Source organism: Lithobates pipiens, unplaced genomic scaffold (assembly GCF_037356315.1).
Source record: "Lithobates pipiens isolate NorthernLeopardFrog02 unplaced genomic scaffold, aLitPip1_a1.2 Scaffold_27, whole genome shotgun sequence".
In the NCBI taxonomy this organism is placed as follows: Eukaryota; Metazoa; Chordata; class Amphibia; order Anura; family Ranidae; genus Lithobates; species Lithobates pipiens.
In genome coordinates, this window is record NW_027507788.1 from 183,196,477 (window position 1) to 183,214,280 (window position 17,804).

The window sequence follows — 17,804 nt, forward strand, 5'->3', positions numbered from 1 at the left end:
ACTGTGCAGGGACTGTGCGGGATATAGGACTGTGCGGGGACTGTGTGGGGATATAGGACTGTGCGGGGACTGTGCGGTGATATAGGACCATGCAGGGACTGTGCGGTGTCCTGGCCTCCCCTCGGGAAGGACAGCCTCGTGGACGTTGTGTTTGGGAATGTGCCGGGACTGTGCGGTGATATAGGACTGTGCAGGGACTGTGTGGGGATTGTGCAGTGATATAGGACTGTTCAGAAACTGTGCAGGGACTATGCAGGGACTGTGCGATGATATAGGACTGTGTGGGGACTGTGCGGTGTCCTGGTCTCCCCTCGGGAAGGACAGCCTTGTGGACGTTGTGTTTGGGAATGTGCAAGGACTGTGCAGGGATATAGGACTGTGTAGGGGACTGTGCGGTGATATAGGACTGTGCGGGGATATAGGACTGTGCGGTGATATAGGACTGTGCGGGGACTGTGCGGGGATATAGAACTGTGCGGGGACTGTGCGGTGATATAAAACTGTGCAGGGACCATGCAGGGACTGTACGGTGATATAGGACTGTGCGGGGACCATGCAGGGACTGTGCGGTGATATAGGACTGTGCAGGGACTGTGCGGGGATATAGGACTGTGCGGGGACTGTGCGGTGATATAGGACTGTGCGGGGACTGTGCGGTGATATAGGACTGTGCAGGGACTGTGCGGGATATAGGACTGTGCGGGGACTGTGCGGGGACTGTGCGGGGATATAGGACTGTGCGGGGACTGTGCGGGGATATAGGACTGTGCGGGGACTGTGCGGTGATATAGGACTGTGCAGGGACCATGCAGGGACTGTGCGGGGATATAGGACTGTGCAGGGACTGTGCGGGGATATAGGACTGTGCGGGGATATAGGACTGTGCAGGGACTGTGCGGGGATATAGGACTGTGCGGGGACTGTGCGGGGATATAGGACTGTGCAGGGACTGTGCGGGGATATAGGACTGTGCAGGGACTGTGCGGGGATATAGAACTGTGCGGGGACTGTGCGGGGATATAGGACTGTGCGGGGACTGTGCGGGGATATAGGACTGTGCAGGGACTGTGTGGTGATATAGGACTGTGCGGGGACTGTGCGGTGATATAGGACTGTGCAGGGACCATGCAGGGACTGTGTGGTGATATAGGACTGTGCGGGGACTGTGCCGTGATATAGGACTGTGCGGGGACTGTGCGGTGATATAGGACTGTGCAGGGATATAGGACTGTGCGGGGACTGTGCGGGGATATAGGACTGTGCGGTGATATAGGACTGTGCGGGGACTGTGCGGTGATATAAGACTGTGCAGGGACCATGCAGGGACTGTGCAGTGTCCTGGCCTCCCCTGGGGAAGGACAGCCTCGTGGACGTTGTGTTTGGGAATGTGCCGGGTTCAGTCCCGCCTCCAGTGTCAGGGACTTGGAAGAAGCCTGTAGAGCAGGAAGGACGGCCCCCGCACTCAGCGACACCCTGATAGGGCAGCCTGGCTGTGTGTAAAGTCTATGCTGGGAGCTCCTTCACTTCTCCTCCAAGCTCAGAGAGGGACGCACAGCCAGGGACGGGGCTGGGACACCCTCTGATCTTTCACCTGCCCCTTTAGCCAGTTGGTAAGGCCAGGAGGAGGAGGCGTTGCCATCTGTGCTGTGCCAATCCTATGCGCCCGCCTGCTCCGCTGACAGAGCTCCCACCGACACGCACAGTGACATCAGTCATACAACTTGTGATCCGGGAAGCCAATCTGCCTCAATTAGATTTTAATTAAGTATTATGAAAGTTGATTATTTAAGTGAATTCAGCTTTGGATTCTCTGACTATGGTGAGTACCCGGCACTTGCCCGGCTCTTCTTTATCCTGAAGTGTGCGTGAACTTTAAATAAAAGCCTCTTCTCTCTGTCTGTTCCGATTGTGTTTCTTCCTGACTCGCTGCTGTTGTTTCAGTCTGACTAGAGCTATTGTTTGCCGTCACTTTCTGTTTAGCTTTATATAGTAATGAGCTTAGGGGCAGCCTGGACCGGCACTGCTTGCTGCTCCCAGCAAACTTTCATCATGTGTTGGCATTACGGAGAGCCAACCTTCAGCTGGCAGTGCCACTCCAGGCTCTGGACCGTCCAGCCTCGGCCACTCTGCTCCTTACACTCCGTCCCTTCGTTGTGTTTGTTGAAGGATGACAATGGTTCCTCCCCCGGAGGTGATCAGGGCTGCCAGATCAATGTCTTCTTCTTCTTTTTTGTACCTTTTTGTTGTGTTTGTGGATTTCTGCCTTGTAAACTCTGCTCTTTGTTGTTGATCCCTTTCTGCCGGGGGTGGCATGCCGAGTCTCGTACACCGGCTGTTTCTATAATTAGGGCTGAATAAAGACGTGTGTGCGTTTCATTGACTTTCAGCTAAAGCTTGCCATCCACTGGCAGTTATGGAGTTAAGATTGAATATAGACATTAGTATGACACTGAGTCCCAGCCAATGCCACCCATCCACCAGTACTTATAGAGTTCGGATTAAATGTACACTTTAGAATTTAATTGGGTTCCATCTAAATCTAGCCATCTACTAGAACTTATGGAGTAAACCTTGAATATAGATAATAGAATTACACTGAGATTCATCTAAAGCTACCCATCCACTGGTACTTATAGAGTTAAGGTTGAATATAGACAGTAGAGCTTAATTGGGTCTCTTCTAAAGCCACCCATCCACCTGTACTTATAGCATTCAGATTAAATGTAGACTTTAGAATTTAATTGGGTCCCATCTAAAGCTACCCATCTACTAGTACTTATGAAGTTAAGATCGAAATGCTACCCATCCACTGGTACTTATAGAGTTAAGATTGAATGTAGACTTGAGAATTGAATTGGGTCCCATCTAAATCTACCCATCTACTGGTACTTATGGAGTTAAGATTGAAATGCTACCCATCCACAAGTACTTGTAGAGTTAAGGTGGACTGTAGACTTTATTTGGGTCTCACCTAATGCTACCTGCACCCACCAGTACTTATAGAGTTAAGGTTGAATACAGACATTAGAATTGAGTTAAAAGCTCTCCATCCACCAGCAGTTATGGAGTTAAGGTTGACCATAGACAGCAGAGTTTCATTCAGCCCCATCAAAAACGACTCGCCCACCAACAGTCACGTAGTTTATGGTTGAATACAGACTGTATGATATTTTTGAGCCCCATCTAAAGCAGTTATAGAGTTAAGGCATAACCAGCAATATTTAATCGAGTCGCATCTAAATCTACCCTAGCAGTTATGGAGTTAAGTTTGCGTATAGACAGTAGAATTTTATTGAGCCTCATCTAAAACTACCTATACAGCAGTAGTTACTGTATGTCGTTAAATTTGAATATAGACATTGAGTTGAATATAGACAAGAGGGTTTCATTGAGTCCCATCTATAGCTACCCACCCACCAGCAGTTATAGAGTTAAGTTTGAATATAGACATTTAAATTGAATTAAGTCCCATCTAAAGCTACCAGCAGTTATGGAGTTAACTCTGAATATAGACAGTTGGAAATGTAATTGAGTCCCATCTAAATCTACCCATCCATTAGCAGTTATGGAGTTAAGGTTGAATATAGACAGTAGGACTTCATTGAGTCCCATCTAAATCTTCCCAGCCACTGGTAGTTATGGAGTTAGGTTTGAATATAGACATTTGAATTGAATTGAATTGGGTCCCATCTGAAGCTTCCCGTCCACCAGCACTTATAGAGTTAGGTTTGAACATAGACAGGAGGGTTACGTTGAGTCCCATCTAAAGCTGTCCACCCACCAGCAGTTATGGGGTTAAGGTTGAACACAGACAGTCGGGTTTCATTAGAAGGTTCCTACTGAAGTTCTGAAAAATTGTTCATCGGGTTTGATATCTAAATTTACCAGAACCCTTAATTTCGGTCTACTAGACTGGAATCTTAGACATACTAAACAGGTGCCTTTTGTGCCTAGAACACACATTATTATAATAAGCCACATTCACAGTTAGAATTTCATTCATTCAGGAAAAAAATTGCCAATCCGTTCGTCCGAATTAGCTTGAAAATTGATCATGGATTTCCTGAACTAAAGGGATTTTTTTTTTCGGGAGTCTGCTGGTGTATGGGCAGCTTTGGTCTCCTTGGATTTGGATTGTTTGTGAACAGGTTGATAATGATGTTGGCCGGCCGGCCGGTGTGTATAACTTTCCTGCTGAGCGGTGGTGGTGGTGGGGCTCCGGATTGCAGGGAGGAGGACATGCTGGGAAATGTTCTGTTCATCACACCTTCTGGTACTTCAGGTTTTATTTCATTTCTGTGTAACCCAAATGGAATGTCATTAATTTGGGACGAGTCAGTGTCGGAGGAGGGGGTCATTACAGGTTCATGATATTTTGGGAGGGACGGTGCTGGGTGGGTGTACAGATGGAAGGGGGTCCAGGTGTGTTGCAGGATCAGGAGACGGGGCAGGCGGTGGCAGTTGAACCTTGCAGGCATTGTCTGGGAACGGTCGCAGCACATGGCTCAGGGTTTCCGTGGTGACTGAGATCACACCCTGGAGAGCGTTCCATTTCATCATAAGACAAAACAACGATGAACTGTCTGTACACCGAGCCCCTCATCTACCCCCCCCCCCCCCAAACTTCACATCACCCAACAAACATGATTGGCAGTGATCAACACTGCGCCCCTCATAATGTGTCCCCCAACACACCAACGTACAGTCCACCTCTGCCAATGTCACTTGTGCCCCCCTCCCCTCCCCCCACTCCTGGACTCTCATGTAACACTGACACACACATACCCTCCAGCCACCAATCAGGTGTGTAGCCCGTGCAACAAGTTGGGGCCACAGGACTTGTTTTATATATTGTGATACTTTGTATACATAGTGACACTTGTGATGCTGGGGCTGTGATACTTGTATACATTGTATTATATATTGTGATACTTGTATACATTGTAATACTTTATATACATAGAGACACATGTGATGTTGGGGCTGAGATACTTGTATACATTTTGTGATATATAGTGATACTTGTACCTATTGTGTTATACATTTTTTTTTTATACTTGCATATATATTATGTGATACACAGTGATACTTGTATACATTGTGTTATGCATTGTAATACCCATGATTTTGGAGTTTTGACATTTGTGTGCATGGTAGTATACATTGTATTTTACATTGTGACACTTGTATACATTGTATTATACATTGTGATACTTGTATACATTGTGTGATACATTGTGATACTTGTATACATTGTGTGATACTTGTATACATTGTGTGATACATTGTGATACTTGTATACATTGTATTATACTTTGTGATAATTGTATACACTATATTATGCATTGTGATACTTGAATACATTGCATTATACTTTGTAAAAATTGTATACACTGTATTATACATTGTGACACTTTTATACATTGTGACACTTTTATACATTGTGACACTTGTATACATTGTATTATACTTTGTGATGCTTGTATACATTGTATTATGCACGGAGATACTTGTATACATTGTATTATACTTTGTGACACTTGTATACATTGTGATACTTGTATACATTGTATTATACTTTGTGATACTTGTATACATTGTATTATACATTATGTGATACATTATGATACTTGTATACATTGTGTGATATTTGTATACATTGTGTAGTACATTGTGATACTTGTATACATTGTGTGATATTTGTATACATTGTGTAGTACATTGTGATACTTGTATACATTGTGTAGTACATTGTGATATTTGTATACATTGTGTGATATTTGTATACATTGTGTGGTATTTGTATACATTGTGTAGTACATTGTGATACTTGCATACATTGTGTGATACTTGTACACATTGTTGTAGGCTGCGATCCTTGTTGCACACGTTGTCCTCGTAGTTTGGGATTGTTTATAAACATGTTTTCGGGATGTTGTGTTTAGAAGGATCTGCGTTGGTAAACATTGATCGCTCTGCATGGCTACACATCTCACAGCACATGTATGGGTGATCTGGCACGCAGAGGACGATTGTTTCCTATTGGCTCGTGTGTGCCGATCAATGCAGATCTGGGGGTGAAGGACACCTTTAGGTTGGTAGAAACGTTGAAGAGTCCTTCACACACGTTGTACACAGAAATCACCGCAGAGTATTGAAAAGGCATGTGCTCGATGTGTGTTTTACGATGGATTTTCATGCACATTACATTGCGTCTTTCTGCGCCTTGGCATGCATTTTCATGTCATCAGTTGTGCAGCAACAGGTCCCTCGAAGGGTCAGAACACTGACATTTTATAATTTTTTTTTTTTGCGCGTTGTGTTTACATGCATTCAAGTACATTGCGTTATAATTCTGAGCGGTTGGATGTGAACGCAGCGCACGTGTGCACAACATAAGCACATTGAATAGCGCAGTTATCTATGTGTCCTTGCAGTGCCCTGCATTGGTCCAGTGCAGGATAAAAGCAGGTCAGTGCACATGGTATGTATTATAATATAAAGTATAATGGTGAGGCCCGGGACGCTCGGTCTACCCATCCTGCCGATCGGCCCCCGCAGACCCTGAGCCCACGTCTGGCCCTTTTTCCCCTCGTGTTACTTCTAGTTCGGTGAGCAGACATTCGGTGCATCAGTCAGCAGTAAAAAGATGCTACCGTCGTCCCTAACTCACCAGGCCCCAAGATGACAGCAAATTTACATTTTTTAATTAAACGAGTGCTGAGGTTTTTTTTTTTTTTTTTTTTTTTTTTTTTTTCTTGTGCTTTACGAGAGGGCCGGGTTATGCAAATTAAACGCTTGTGTACCAAAGATTAGAAGAGTTTGGAAATAAATTTTGCTAACATTGTCATGTAAAAAGAAGGAAAAAAAAAAGAGCGCTTTACATTAGCCTCTTTTAGTCTAATTTCCCCCGAGGCTGGGAGGAGCCGGGAGAAATCTGGAACGTCGCGCGAACGCGAGCCACACTCTTGTGACATCACACCGTCACAAAGTGATGCCGATTGTTACCACAAAAAAAACAAAACACAGATGTAGAGAGAGGAAATTTGGCTCTGTGAAATTTTCATTAAGTTACATAGTAGCGTTTTTTTAATTTTTATTTTTTGGGGGTTTTTATGTTACTATGTTTGGGGAAGGAATGGATTTAGTGGTGTGTGGCGGGCAGGAATGGGTTAATGGCGGCTGCTCACTGTCCTCTCTTCCAGCAGGATCACCTCGCCGTGCCGCGGTGTGTCTCAAACCGTTGGGACATTAGCATACCCCCTGCCTCTCCCATTCAATACTGATTGAGACCTCAAAAGCCTCGTCCTGAACTGTAACAAACAGAGGGAAAGAAACATTTACTGGAGAGAAGAGCCCCTTGTGTGTAGTGACTGGTCAGGAACAAGAGACCCTGAGAAATACAAAGCTTCCATTTCCACTATGGGACCCACAATATATCACTCTGCTGTGCTCCGTGTCATAGGAGTCTAAGCTGGATTTACAGGTCACTTATATCAGGGGTTAGGAAAGGAGGGGGGGAAACTTTTACAGAGCTTGATGTGTATATATAATAATATATATAATGTGTGTTCCTATACAGGGTCATATCTAGCAAATTTGCGTAATGTGTTACAACATTAAATGTGATGTGACCCAATATGCATTGTCATTACTGAAGGCTCTGATGCCATGCTCGGTGCAGGATGGGCGAACGATGGTAAGATAGAGATTAAAAAGTACTAAAAAAAATAATAATAAAAAAAAATATTAAAAAGTACAAAAAAATATATATACATGTACCATGTATAAGGTCCAATCCCTACTGAAGGATCTGATGCCATGCTGAGTGCAGTGGGTAGATGTATGGGGCATTGGTAAGGTATGGGTTATATATACTGAAGGATTTGATGCCGTTCTGAGGGCAATGGGTAGATATATGGTGCATTGGTAAGGTATGGGTTATATATACTGAAGGCTTTGATGCCGTGCTGAGTGCAGTGGGTAGATGTATGGGGCATTGGTAAGGTATGGGTTATATATACTGAAGGATTTGATGCCGTTCTGAGGGCAATGGGTAGATATATGGTGCATTGGTAAGGTATGGGTTATATTAGGGTTTCTCAACTCCAGTCCTCAAGGCGCACCAACAGGTCATGTTTTCAGGATTTCCACTATTTTGCACAGGTGATTTGATCAGTTTTCACTGCCTTAGTAATTACCACAGCCGTTTCATCTGAGGGAAATCCTGAAAACATGACCTGTTGGTGCACCTTGAGGACTGGAGTTGAGAAACACTGGGTTATATATACCGAAGGCTCTGATGCCACGCTGAGTGCAGTGGGTAGATGCATGGTGTATTGGTAAATTATGGGTTATATATACTGAAGGCTTTGATGCCATGCTGAGTGCAGGCTGGGTAGATGTATGGTGCATTGGTAAGGTATGAGCTATATATACTGAAGGCTTTGATGCCATGGTGAGTGCAGGATGGGTGAGCGATGGTAAAAGAGAGATTACAAAAGTACTAAACATCCATGTAACATGTAAAGTGATACGATCCAATCATTGCAGATGGGTCTGATGCCATGCTGAGTGCAGTGGGTAGACGTTTAGTGCATTGGTAAGGATGGGTGAGCGATCGGTAAGATGGAGATCAAAAAGTACACATCACTCCCAACTGTCCTTGATTTGGAGCAATGTCCCTCATTCCTCCTCATTTGTCCCTCATTTTGCTCTGATCTATATAGTTGTATATAAAATGCACTTTTTATCAAAAACTGTTTCCCAGCGCTAAACCTTTCATCCAAATTCTAAATTGCTGCATTTGTAAATTCCAAATGCCATTATAAAAGGAATAGTGGTAAAAAAAACAAAAAAAATAACACTTGTAGGTTTAACTAATCATTTTTTGTACAGTATGGTTCTCCTTTAAGGGGGCGTGTCACGGGGCGTGTCCTATGCCTACATAACCTTTGCTAACAGGTGTCCCTCCTTCCCATCTCAAAAAAGTTGTGAGGTCTGTAAATATACACATGACATGTATATGATCACTGAGGGCTCTGATGCCATGCTGAGCTCAGTGGGTAGACTTATAGGTGAGCACAGGGGTATGGTATGGATTAAAAAAAAGCACTAAACGTACATGAAACATGTGCTATGGCCCAATATGCGCTGTCATTGCTGGAGGGTTGGATGCCATGCTGAGTGCAGTGGGTAGACGTATAGAGCAGTGGTAAGGTTTTGGTTATGTATACTGAAGGGTCTGGTGCCATACCGGTGAGCTCGTTGGCTAGATGTATAGGTGAGCAGGGGTTTAAAAGCACTATATGTGTATGGGGTATACAGCACTAAACATCCATGTAACATGTGAAGAGATATGACCCAATCATTGCTGGAGGGTTGGATGCCATGCTGAGTACAGTGGGTAGATGAATAGGTGACTAGTGGAAAGGTTTGGGTTAGAAAGCACTAAGCCTGGTACTCACAATAAGATTATCGAAAGAATGGTCGTTCGTTTCTGTTGCATGCTAGTCCCATATTGAAAATTGGAATGTTGGAAAGAAATGTTGGAAGAGGTTACCAAAGTTACTAAAATTCTCCTATAACAGTGATGTCATGTATTGTATTGTAACGTATTCTTTCATTTCCGAGCATGCGCGGTCTTGGTCTTCCGTGTTTTTTTTGGATGAATACTGTCCTGATTAAAAATCATACGATCTGGTATCATACGAGAAAAGTTTTTCGTGTTTGTCCCTTCAGATAATATTTGATGAACTGTTGTGATTGGCTCTCAAAAGCTATATACTAACAATCAGATTATCGTACGATGGCTTCTGATTTTCTGATCGTGTGTACGAGGCAATTCTATTTCCTTTTAGGTTTATCCTTCAACTATATAGTGCATGGGCCTGCCTGATTGCGTACAAATTCAAAGTGTTTAAGCTTGGACCTCATATTATATGGTTTTGGTAGATCTAAAAGAAAATTGTATAATGTGTGGCCTAGGATATATAGAAAAAAAACAAAAAAAAGTGTCTGTATTGTCTATTGGAACCAATCATACAAGGCATTGGGTGAAAGATTTAGTTGGTATATAGGATGGTTTTTGTTAGTTTCCTGTATTCATGGTGCCCGGTATATCTAGTAGTAGTTGGTCATATTCACCTGGACTTGTTCTGGAATGTGGAAGATGTTTTATATCTTCTCCAAGACACTTTTTCAGTTCCATTGGAAGATCGTTGGAATTGAACTGCTCACGTTGGAAGAGCTCACGTTGAAAGAGCTTACGTTGGAAGAGCTCACGTTGAAAGAGCTCACGTTGAAAGAGTTGGAAGAGTTCATGTTGAAAGAGTTGGAAGAGTTCATGTTGAAAGAGTTGGAAGAGTTCGTGTTGGAAGAGCTCGCGTTGGAAGAGCTCGCGTTGGAAGAGCTCGCGTTGGAAGAGCTTGCGTTGGAAGAGCTCACGTTGGAAGAGCTCACGTTGGAAGAGCTCGCATTGGAAGAGTTGGAAGAGCTTGCGTTGGAAGAGTTGGAAGAGCTTGCGTTGGAAGAGTTGGAAGAGCTTGCGTTGGAAGAGTTCACGTTAAAAGAGTTGGAAGAGCTTGCGTTGGAAAAGTTCACGTTGAAAGAGTTGGAAGAGTTCACGTTGAAAGAGTTCACGTTGAAAGAGTTGGAAGAGCTTGCGTTGGAAGAGCTTGCGTTGGAAGAGCTTGCGTTGGAAGAGCTTGCGTTGGAAGTGAATTGTTCACGTTGGAAGAGTTCACTTTAGAAGTGAAAGTTTATGAGAGCTGAAGAAGTGGCATGGATAACCTACAAAACATCTTCAACATTCCAGAACTAGTCCACATGACTATAACCAACTGCTACTAGATATACCATGACATGGATAAGTGAGAACCGGAAACAAGTGTATCTAATAAGACATTGCAGAATTTGGGGTTGAAACCCAACAGCATCTCTTAAGACTTGTTACAATAGCTTCCTGCAGTCTTGTCATTTCCATACTAAATTAAGGCCCCTCAAACCCCTCAAAATGTAATATATTGCAGCTTACCAGTCCTTAAATGTGTTGGCTACATTTGTTTTATTTATTTTCACCTGGTGAGACATCCAGTAACACACGTCCTACCTCCGCTCTGGATGGAGGAGCTATGGAGACACCCTTGGAGAGCAGCATTGTCAATCAGGGGAGGGTGAAGTGTGAAGCCGGCCATACAATATTCACATTTTGGACAGTTCGTGATGAATTGGCCAAAATGTCCTTAGTGGCTGGCCATGTTGGCAACTTCCCACCCAAAATCAAAAGAGTTGGGTGAAAAACTGTCAACCCAACAGTGGCTGCATCCAATTAGATGCTGCCACTGTTTGGTTATTTTGGCAGCCCATGTAACCAGTTGTCAAAACACAATAGTCACAGCAGGACATTCGCCCATCCATGCTGTATAGTGTTCGGGTTTTTTTTAATTTTTTTGAATTCAACCAAAAATTTGCATGCCCAGATTTCGGTGTACTAGCAGATTGAGGCTCAGGTCACACCTATGCCGTTTTTGATCTTTCTGTAGTGCTTTTTGCATGCGTGTTTTTGATGCGTTTTTCATTTGTTTTTATATGTATTTCAAATTTTTTAAGGTTGAATATCATTTTTATTAACAACATTTTAGATTACTTAGACTGGCACTCAAAATGTATTTTGCATTTCTTTATATATATATATATTTTTTTTACTTATTTTTTGGCCAATTTGTTAAGTGGATTAAAAAAAACGCAAAATGCAAATTGCGGCAAAAATGCACTACTTGCTGTTCTGCAGCTTCTTCATTGAAGTCTATTGAACCAAAAACGCACTGTTTTGCACTTAGGGCCAGTTCACACCATAGAAATGCAGTCCAGATGCGTTCCGGATGCTTTTCTGCATGCGCGTTTTTGATGCATTCCAGATGCAGTCCAGTGTATTTGTCGTCCCCCCCCCCCCCATATTTATTTTTTCTTCATAAATAAGAACATGTGTGTTCCAGTAAATTTTTGGTGCGTTCCGGTTGTGTTTTTGATGCTTTTTACAGCGTTCCAGTACAGTCCAGTGCAGGAAAATTGCAGCATGTTCTACTTATTTTTTCTGGAACGCACTGGAACTGCAAGTGTGAACTATGCCATTGAAAACATTATAACCTACTATCCATGCGTTTTTTTGATGCAGAAAAAAATGCAGTGGACTGCATGTGGTGTGAACTCGCCCTAAAAAAAAATTCCCTGACCCTTTCCAAAAACGCAGAGGCTGAAAAAAAAAAAGCACAGATGTGAAGGTGTCCCATAGGAAACCATGTTAAATGTATTATTTATTTACGATTTATATAGCGCCAACAGTTTACATAGCGCTTTACAATGTAGAGGGGGGGTGGGGGGGCACAATGGATAGATGGACAAATATGATATTCGGGGTTGGAGAGTTCACAATATGCACCACCTCCTTTAAATAGATTAAAAAATGACCAAAATACAATTGGAGTTTAAAGGATCACCAATTGTATTTTGGTCATTTTTTAATCATGTGGCGCATTTCTGCAAAAAGCACAAAAAAAAAAACTGCATCGGGGTGAACCGAGCCTTGCCTAACAAATTAAAAACTGAACTCCAGCTACCACTTTATAAGCAGTGACTGCAACAGTTTGTTTTTCCTTTTTGAGATAAAGATTTCACATAAATATAAGCTGATCATTGTAAGCACCCCTGCCAGTTGTAAATGGTTTGTCTAAACCCTCTAACTTCTACATCGGCAGGACAGCTTGTTCTGTTTAACCACTTGCCGCCCGCCCACTGCCAAATGACTGCTCTCCAGAATGACCGTTCTTGCTTGCCCGTGGGGGCACGCATTGCGGCGATCAGGGGTGTGGTGTGTCAGTCTGGCACACCTCTACACCGATCTCTGTAAAGAGCCTCCATCGGAGCCAATCATGGCTGATCACGATGTAAATGGGAAGAGCCGTCGATCGTATTTTCCTCATTCACCGATCGGCTGCTCTCCGGATGGGGGGGGGGGGGTCTGTGCTGATTGTTTATCAGTGCAGCCCCCCCTCGGGTGCCCACCCAGTACCACCAGGCTGCTGCCAGGACCACCAGGGATTGCCACCACACTGGACCACCAGGTATGTCACACTAGACCACCAGGGAAATGCCAATCAGTGCCCAGGCAGCTGCCAATCCATGCCCACTTATTTACAAAATTTTATAACAGAAAAATAAGAAAAACTTTTTTATTTTTCAAAATTTTATGTCTTTTTTTTTTTTTTTTTTTTTTTTTGTTTAGCAAAAAATAAAAACCACAGAGGTGATCAAATACCACCAAAATAAATCTCTATTCGTGGGAAGAAAATGATAGAAATTCTGTTTGTGTACAGTGTAGCATGACTGCGCAATTGTCATTTAAACAGCGACAGCACTAAAAGCTGAAAATTGGCCTGGGCAGGAAGGGGGGTATAAGTGCCCAGGAACTGAAGTAGTTAAAGCAAACTGAAACATCTAGGATGTGTTGGCAGGATCAGCTGGGGAATAAAGCCTAAAAAAAAAAGAAAAGGAATGCAGCCGCCACATGTAATAACGGGTAAGCGGCGGTATATGATATTTGTGGTGTTGGGGTGTAGAGATGCTGGAGGTGTAACGTTCACACACGGGTGGCTTGTGATGGAAGGGCCGTGTCCAATCCGGTGTCTGTATACGGTTGGCCGCGTGTTTGCAGGTTGTCAGGGCCTGAGGCTGGAATAAACGGCTTCCTGGCTGGCTTACAGGTGGGGGGTGGGGGGTGTGCTTGTTGTGCGGAGATTTGAGGTTGCCTTAGGTACATGCTTTGTGTACACTCCACTAACCGCTCTCTACACACCACACCCCAAAGAGAGGAGAGAAGACCTATCCAACAGAGCTCATTGCCTAAGGAACCCATGGGGGGGCAGACCAGGACACACACCATACACTGGATACGGGAAGATCTGATTGTTGTATGATTGTGACATGTTTCTGCTATTTATAGAACGCTGACAATACATACTGAACATTCACATCAGTCCCTGCCCTCAGGAGCTTACAATCTAAAGCGAACCACACGCATTACAATTGTACAGTCTAAGCCTTGGTTCATACCAAGTGCGGCTTTGAAATCTGAAAGTAGCAGATCAATGCAATTTGGACCTGCGATTTTAGTGGGGCTTGCGACTTCATTTAACAGTAGTCTATGCAAGTTATTATAATTCTTATTATTCAGGGTTTATATAGCACTGACAGTTTGTGCAGCGCTTTACAAGATGAGGGCAGACAGTACACTTACAATACAATTCAATACAGGAGGGATCAAGTTGCAATGTAATCCTAAACCTTTTTTCCGAGTCGCAGCAATATGAGCGGTTCCATTGCCGGCAACAGGGTGCGAGTTGGCATGCGATTTTGAACTTGTCGCATCACATCACAATTGTCAGTTAAAGCGACGCAGTGCCGAATTGCAAAAAAGTGCTCTGGTCAGGAAGGGGGTAAAATCCTCCACGGCTGAAGCGGTTAAACTTTTTTTTTACGTTCAGCCAAAAAAAAAAAAAGTGCCAGTTCCCCCATCCACATGTTCAATATGGACAAGGGAATCGCTCTCACAGCGTGATTGTATTCTGCCAGCGGGGAGCCAATACAGTGATCAGTGTTGCCGGCTATAGCTAGTGGCTCTGATCGTTCGGGAAAAACCCAACAGGCCGATCGATAGATTGACTTGTGTACAACCAGCCCGTGAGATAGATGGGAACGGGTGCTATTGAAATCAATGGGCTGCGACTAGTGCAAGTCGTACTAGTGAAAACGGAGCCTAAGCCTAGGCTTCCATTATTGAAAGTCATGTGATTCCGTGACTTGAAGCAATGCCTGTGTATTCCTGAGGTCTGTGGACCTCAAGTCGCATCAAAGTCGGACCAAAGTAGTGCAGGGGGCTACTTTGAAGTCCCTGCGGCTTGAAGTCACACATATATGAACGGTATTCATTGGAAATCATTGGGTATGCCTTGTCATGCGACTTTGCAGTTCCAAGTCACAGGAAAATTTGCACTAGTGGAAAACCGAGCCTTAGCCTAGGCTTCCACTATTGTGACCTGAAAGTCGCACAATATTAACGCGACCTTGAAGCAATGCCTGTGTATTCTTGAGGTCTAGGGACCTCAAGTCGCATCAGAGTCGGATCAAAGTAGTGCAGGGGGTTACTTTGAAGTCGCTGCGGCTTGAAGTCACACAGATCTGAACGGTATTCATTGGAAATCATGGGGCAAGGCCTTGTCATGCGACTTTTCAGTCCCAAGTCACAGGACAAATCGCACTAGTGGAAATGTAGCCTTAGATTTACCAACAACATAGAGATTGACTGAATAGTTAAAGAGGAGCTCCAGGGTCCTTAAAAAAAAAAAAAAAATCAGCAGCTACAATTGCTGTACAAATCCTGTAGCTGTTGACCTATCAGGGCACTTACCTGTCCAGGGATCCAGTGGTGTTCTCACCCCAGCCGATTCTTCAATCCGCTATCTGGTGCTCCCCACCGCCATCTTGACTAAGGGAAACTGGCAGTGAAGGCTTGCGGCTTCACAGCTGACTTCCTACTGCACCGTGGTAAACTGAGCCAGAAGTGGGAGGAGGGGTTACCTGTCAAAACCAGATACCCGCTCCCCCCAAAAAGTGCCAAGTGTGGCAGTGGAGGGGGGAGGAAGCAGAGTTTCCCTTTCTGGGTAGAAGTTTACGTTTTAAGTTTACGCTTTTTATTAGGAAATCAAATGGTTGCCATACACGCGTCGATAAAAAATGATCAATTTATTTTCCGATCGATCACTCCCAATAGGAATAATCAATCTATAGTCGACAACCTCTTACAATCAATACGCCACACATATGGGAAAGTGTATTTAATCTCTGTTTTCACCATGTAGTCTCATAATCTGATTGGGCAGAAATTTGATCGGATTCATAAACAAAGCATCTCAGTGCTGCCAATCGATAGAAAGCTATCAATACATTTCCAGCCTGTGCAACTAATCCAAAAACTATTTTTTTTTTTTTTTACCTTCTCAAAAGTATTCTGTCCCAGCATGTTCCATACACACTGATTGTCCACCATCAGGCCACACTAGATCTCCCCCATGTCATCTCCCTGGAGTGGGTACAAGCACTGTGTACACCCGCAGACACCGACCCTCCTCTGCCCACTTACTGTCATTGGGTGTCTTTCACACGCAAATTATTTTTTTCAGTTGTATAGGAAAAGTCCAGTCCATAAAACATTTTCATGTTCATCGTAATCTGTACTTTTTCTTCTGCCAGGAGCTCTTCATTTGAAAGCTTTTAGGAAGTAGAAAATGAAAATTTGACAAGCAAAGTAATTGCAAAAGTGTTGGCACGAATTAACATACATTTTATACTTGAAAAAATGGCGCCCTCTAGGAACTGCCCGTTTTCAAGTAAGCAGCAGTTTATAAACCCAAACAAGCAGATTTTTAAATTTATCTTAGGAAGGTAACAAATAATATTTAAGGAATATATATATATATATATAGTAACTAAGCAAGTGTACATGCAGCTGGTACTGCAAAAATAAAAAAATATATCCACATTTTTATATATATTAAAAATAATTTGTGTGTATATTTTATATATATATATATATACACACACACACAAACTATACAGTATATCCATGCATTTATTTAAAAATAATATATATATCAACTAAACAACAACTGTATATGCGGCTAGTACTTCAAAAAAGGAAAAAAATATATATATATTGTATATCCATATATTTATTTTAAAAAAATATATATATATAGTAACTAAACAAGTTTAGATGCAGCTGGAAATGCAAAAAATATATAATATATATATATAGTAACCACAAGTGTATATGCAGTGGGTACACTTGCACTGTATATATGTATAAAATAAATATATAAAATATATTTTTTTTTATATGTGGCTAGTACTGCAAAAAAGGAAAAAAAAAATATATATACACACTGTATATCCATATATGTATTTAAAATATATGTATACAGTAACTAAACAAGTGTATATGTGGCTGGAAATGCAAAAAAAATTATATTAAAAAATATATATATATTTTTTATATATAATATATACTAAACGACAAGTGTATATGCAGCGGGTACTTCAAAAAGTTTATGTTTACACTGTGCAAAAGGTCCCTTTATTTTATTTATATATATATATTAGCCACAAGTGTATATGCAGTGGGTACACTTATACTGTATACAGTCATATATTTCAAATTTTATATATATATTAAACAACAAGTGTATATGCAGCGGGTACTTCAAAAAGGTTTTGTTTACACTGTGCAAAAGGTCCCTTTAAAACAGCTTTTTCAGAAGGCAGCAAATATTCTGAATGATCCAGGGGGTAATAGTTTACATATTCTGCTTTCAATACTGCTTTTTTTGTTTTATATGGGTTTTTTTTGCAAGAAAAAAAAAGAATAACAGCGTATATGCAGATAGTACTTTAAAAAAAATATTTAAACTGTATAAAAGGTTCATCAGCTAACCTGAGCAGGGACGACGTATTTAACCGGAATTTAACCTAAAAAAAAATATGTCTTTAATTTAACTCTACTATGGCAATAATATAGGAAAAAGGAAAAACATTATTTCCATTTAAATGGTTAATTCGATTTAAAAGTGTAGCTTTTATTTAAAACATTTATTTATATTAATATAAAAATGTATTATTTAACATAAAATGAATTGGCCCAGCTGCTGTAGACAGAACTGTAGGACGGTGGTTGAAATGTACGATGCCTGGAT

The 17,804-nt window shown here is 42.3% G+C and overlaps 1 protein-coding gene across 6 annotated transcripts in view; it reads left to right on the forward strand.

The window, feature by feature from the left end:
• Positions 1-17,804, forward strand: part of CASZ1 (castor zinc finger 1) — a 435,575-nt gene that overhangs the window by 336,134 nt on the left and 81,637 nt on the right. For 2 of the 6 annotated variants that reach the window (XM_077457987.1, XM_077457983.1), the window contains exon 1: positions 1,462-1,819. The exons of 3 other annotated variants lie outside the window; for them this stretch is intronic. In XM_077457987.1, the coding sequence (XP_077314113.1) occupies positions 1,771-1,819 (49 nt within the window). In that variant the 5' untranslated portion in view covers positions 1,462-1,770. Of the gene's footprint in view, positions 1-1,460; positions 1,820-17,804 lie in introns of those variants that run through there. One more of the 6 variants, XM_077457982.1, reaches the window with a different exon arrangement.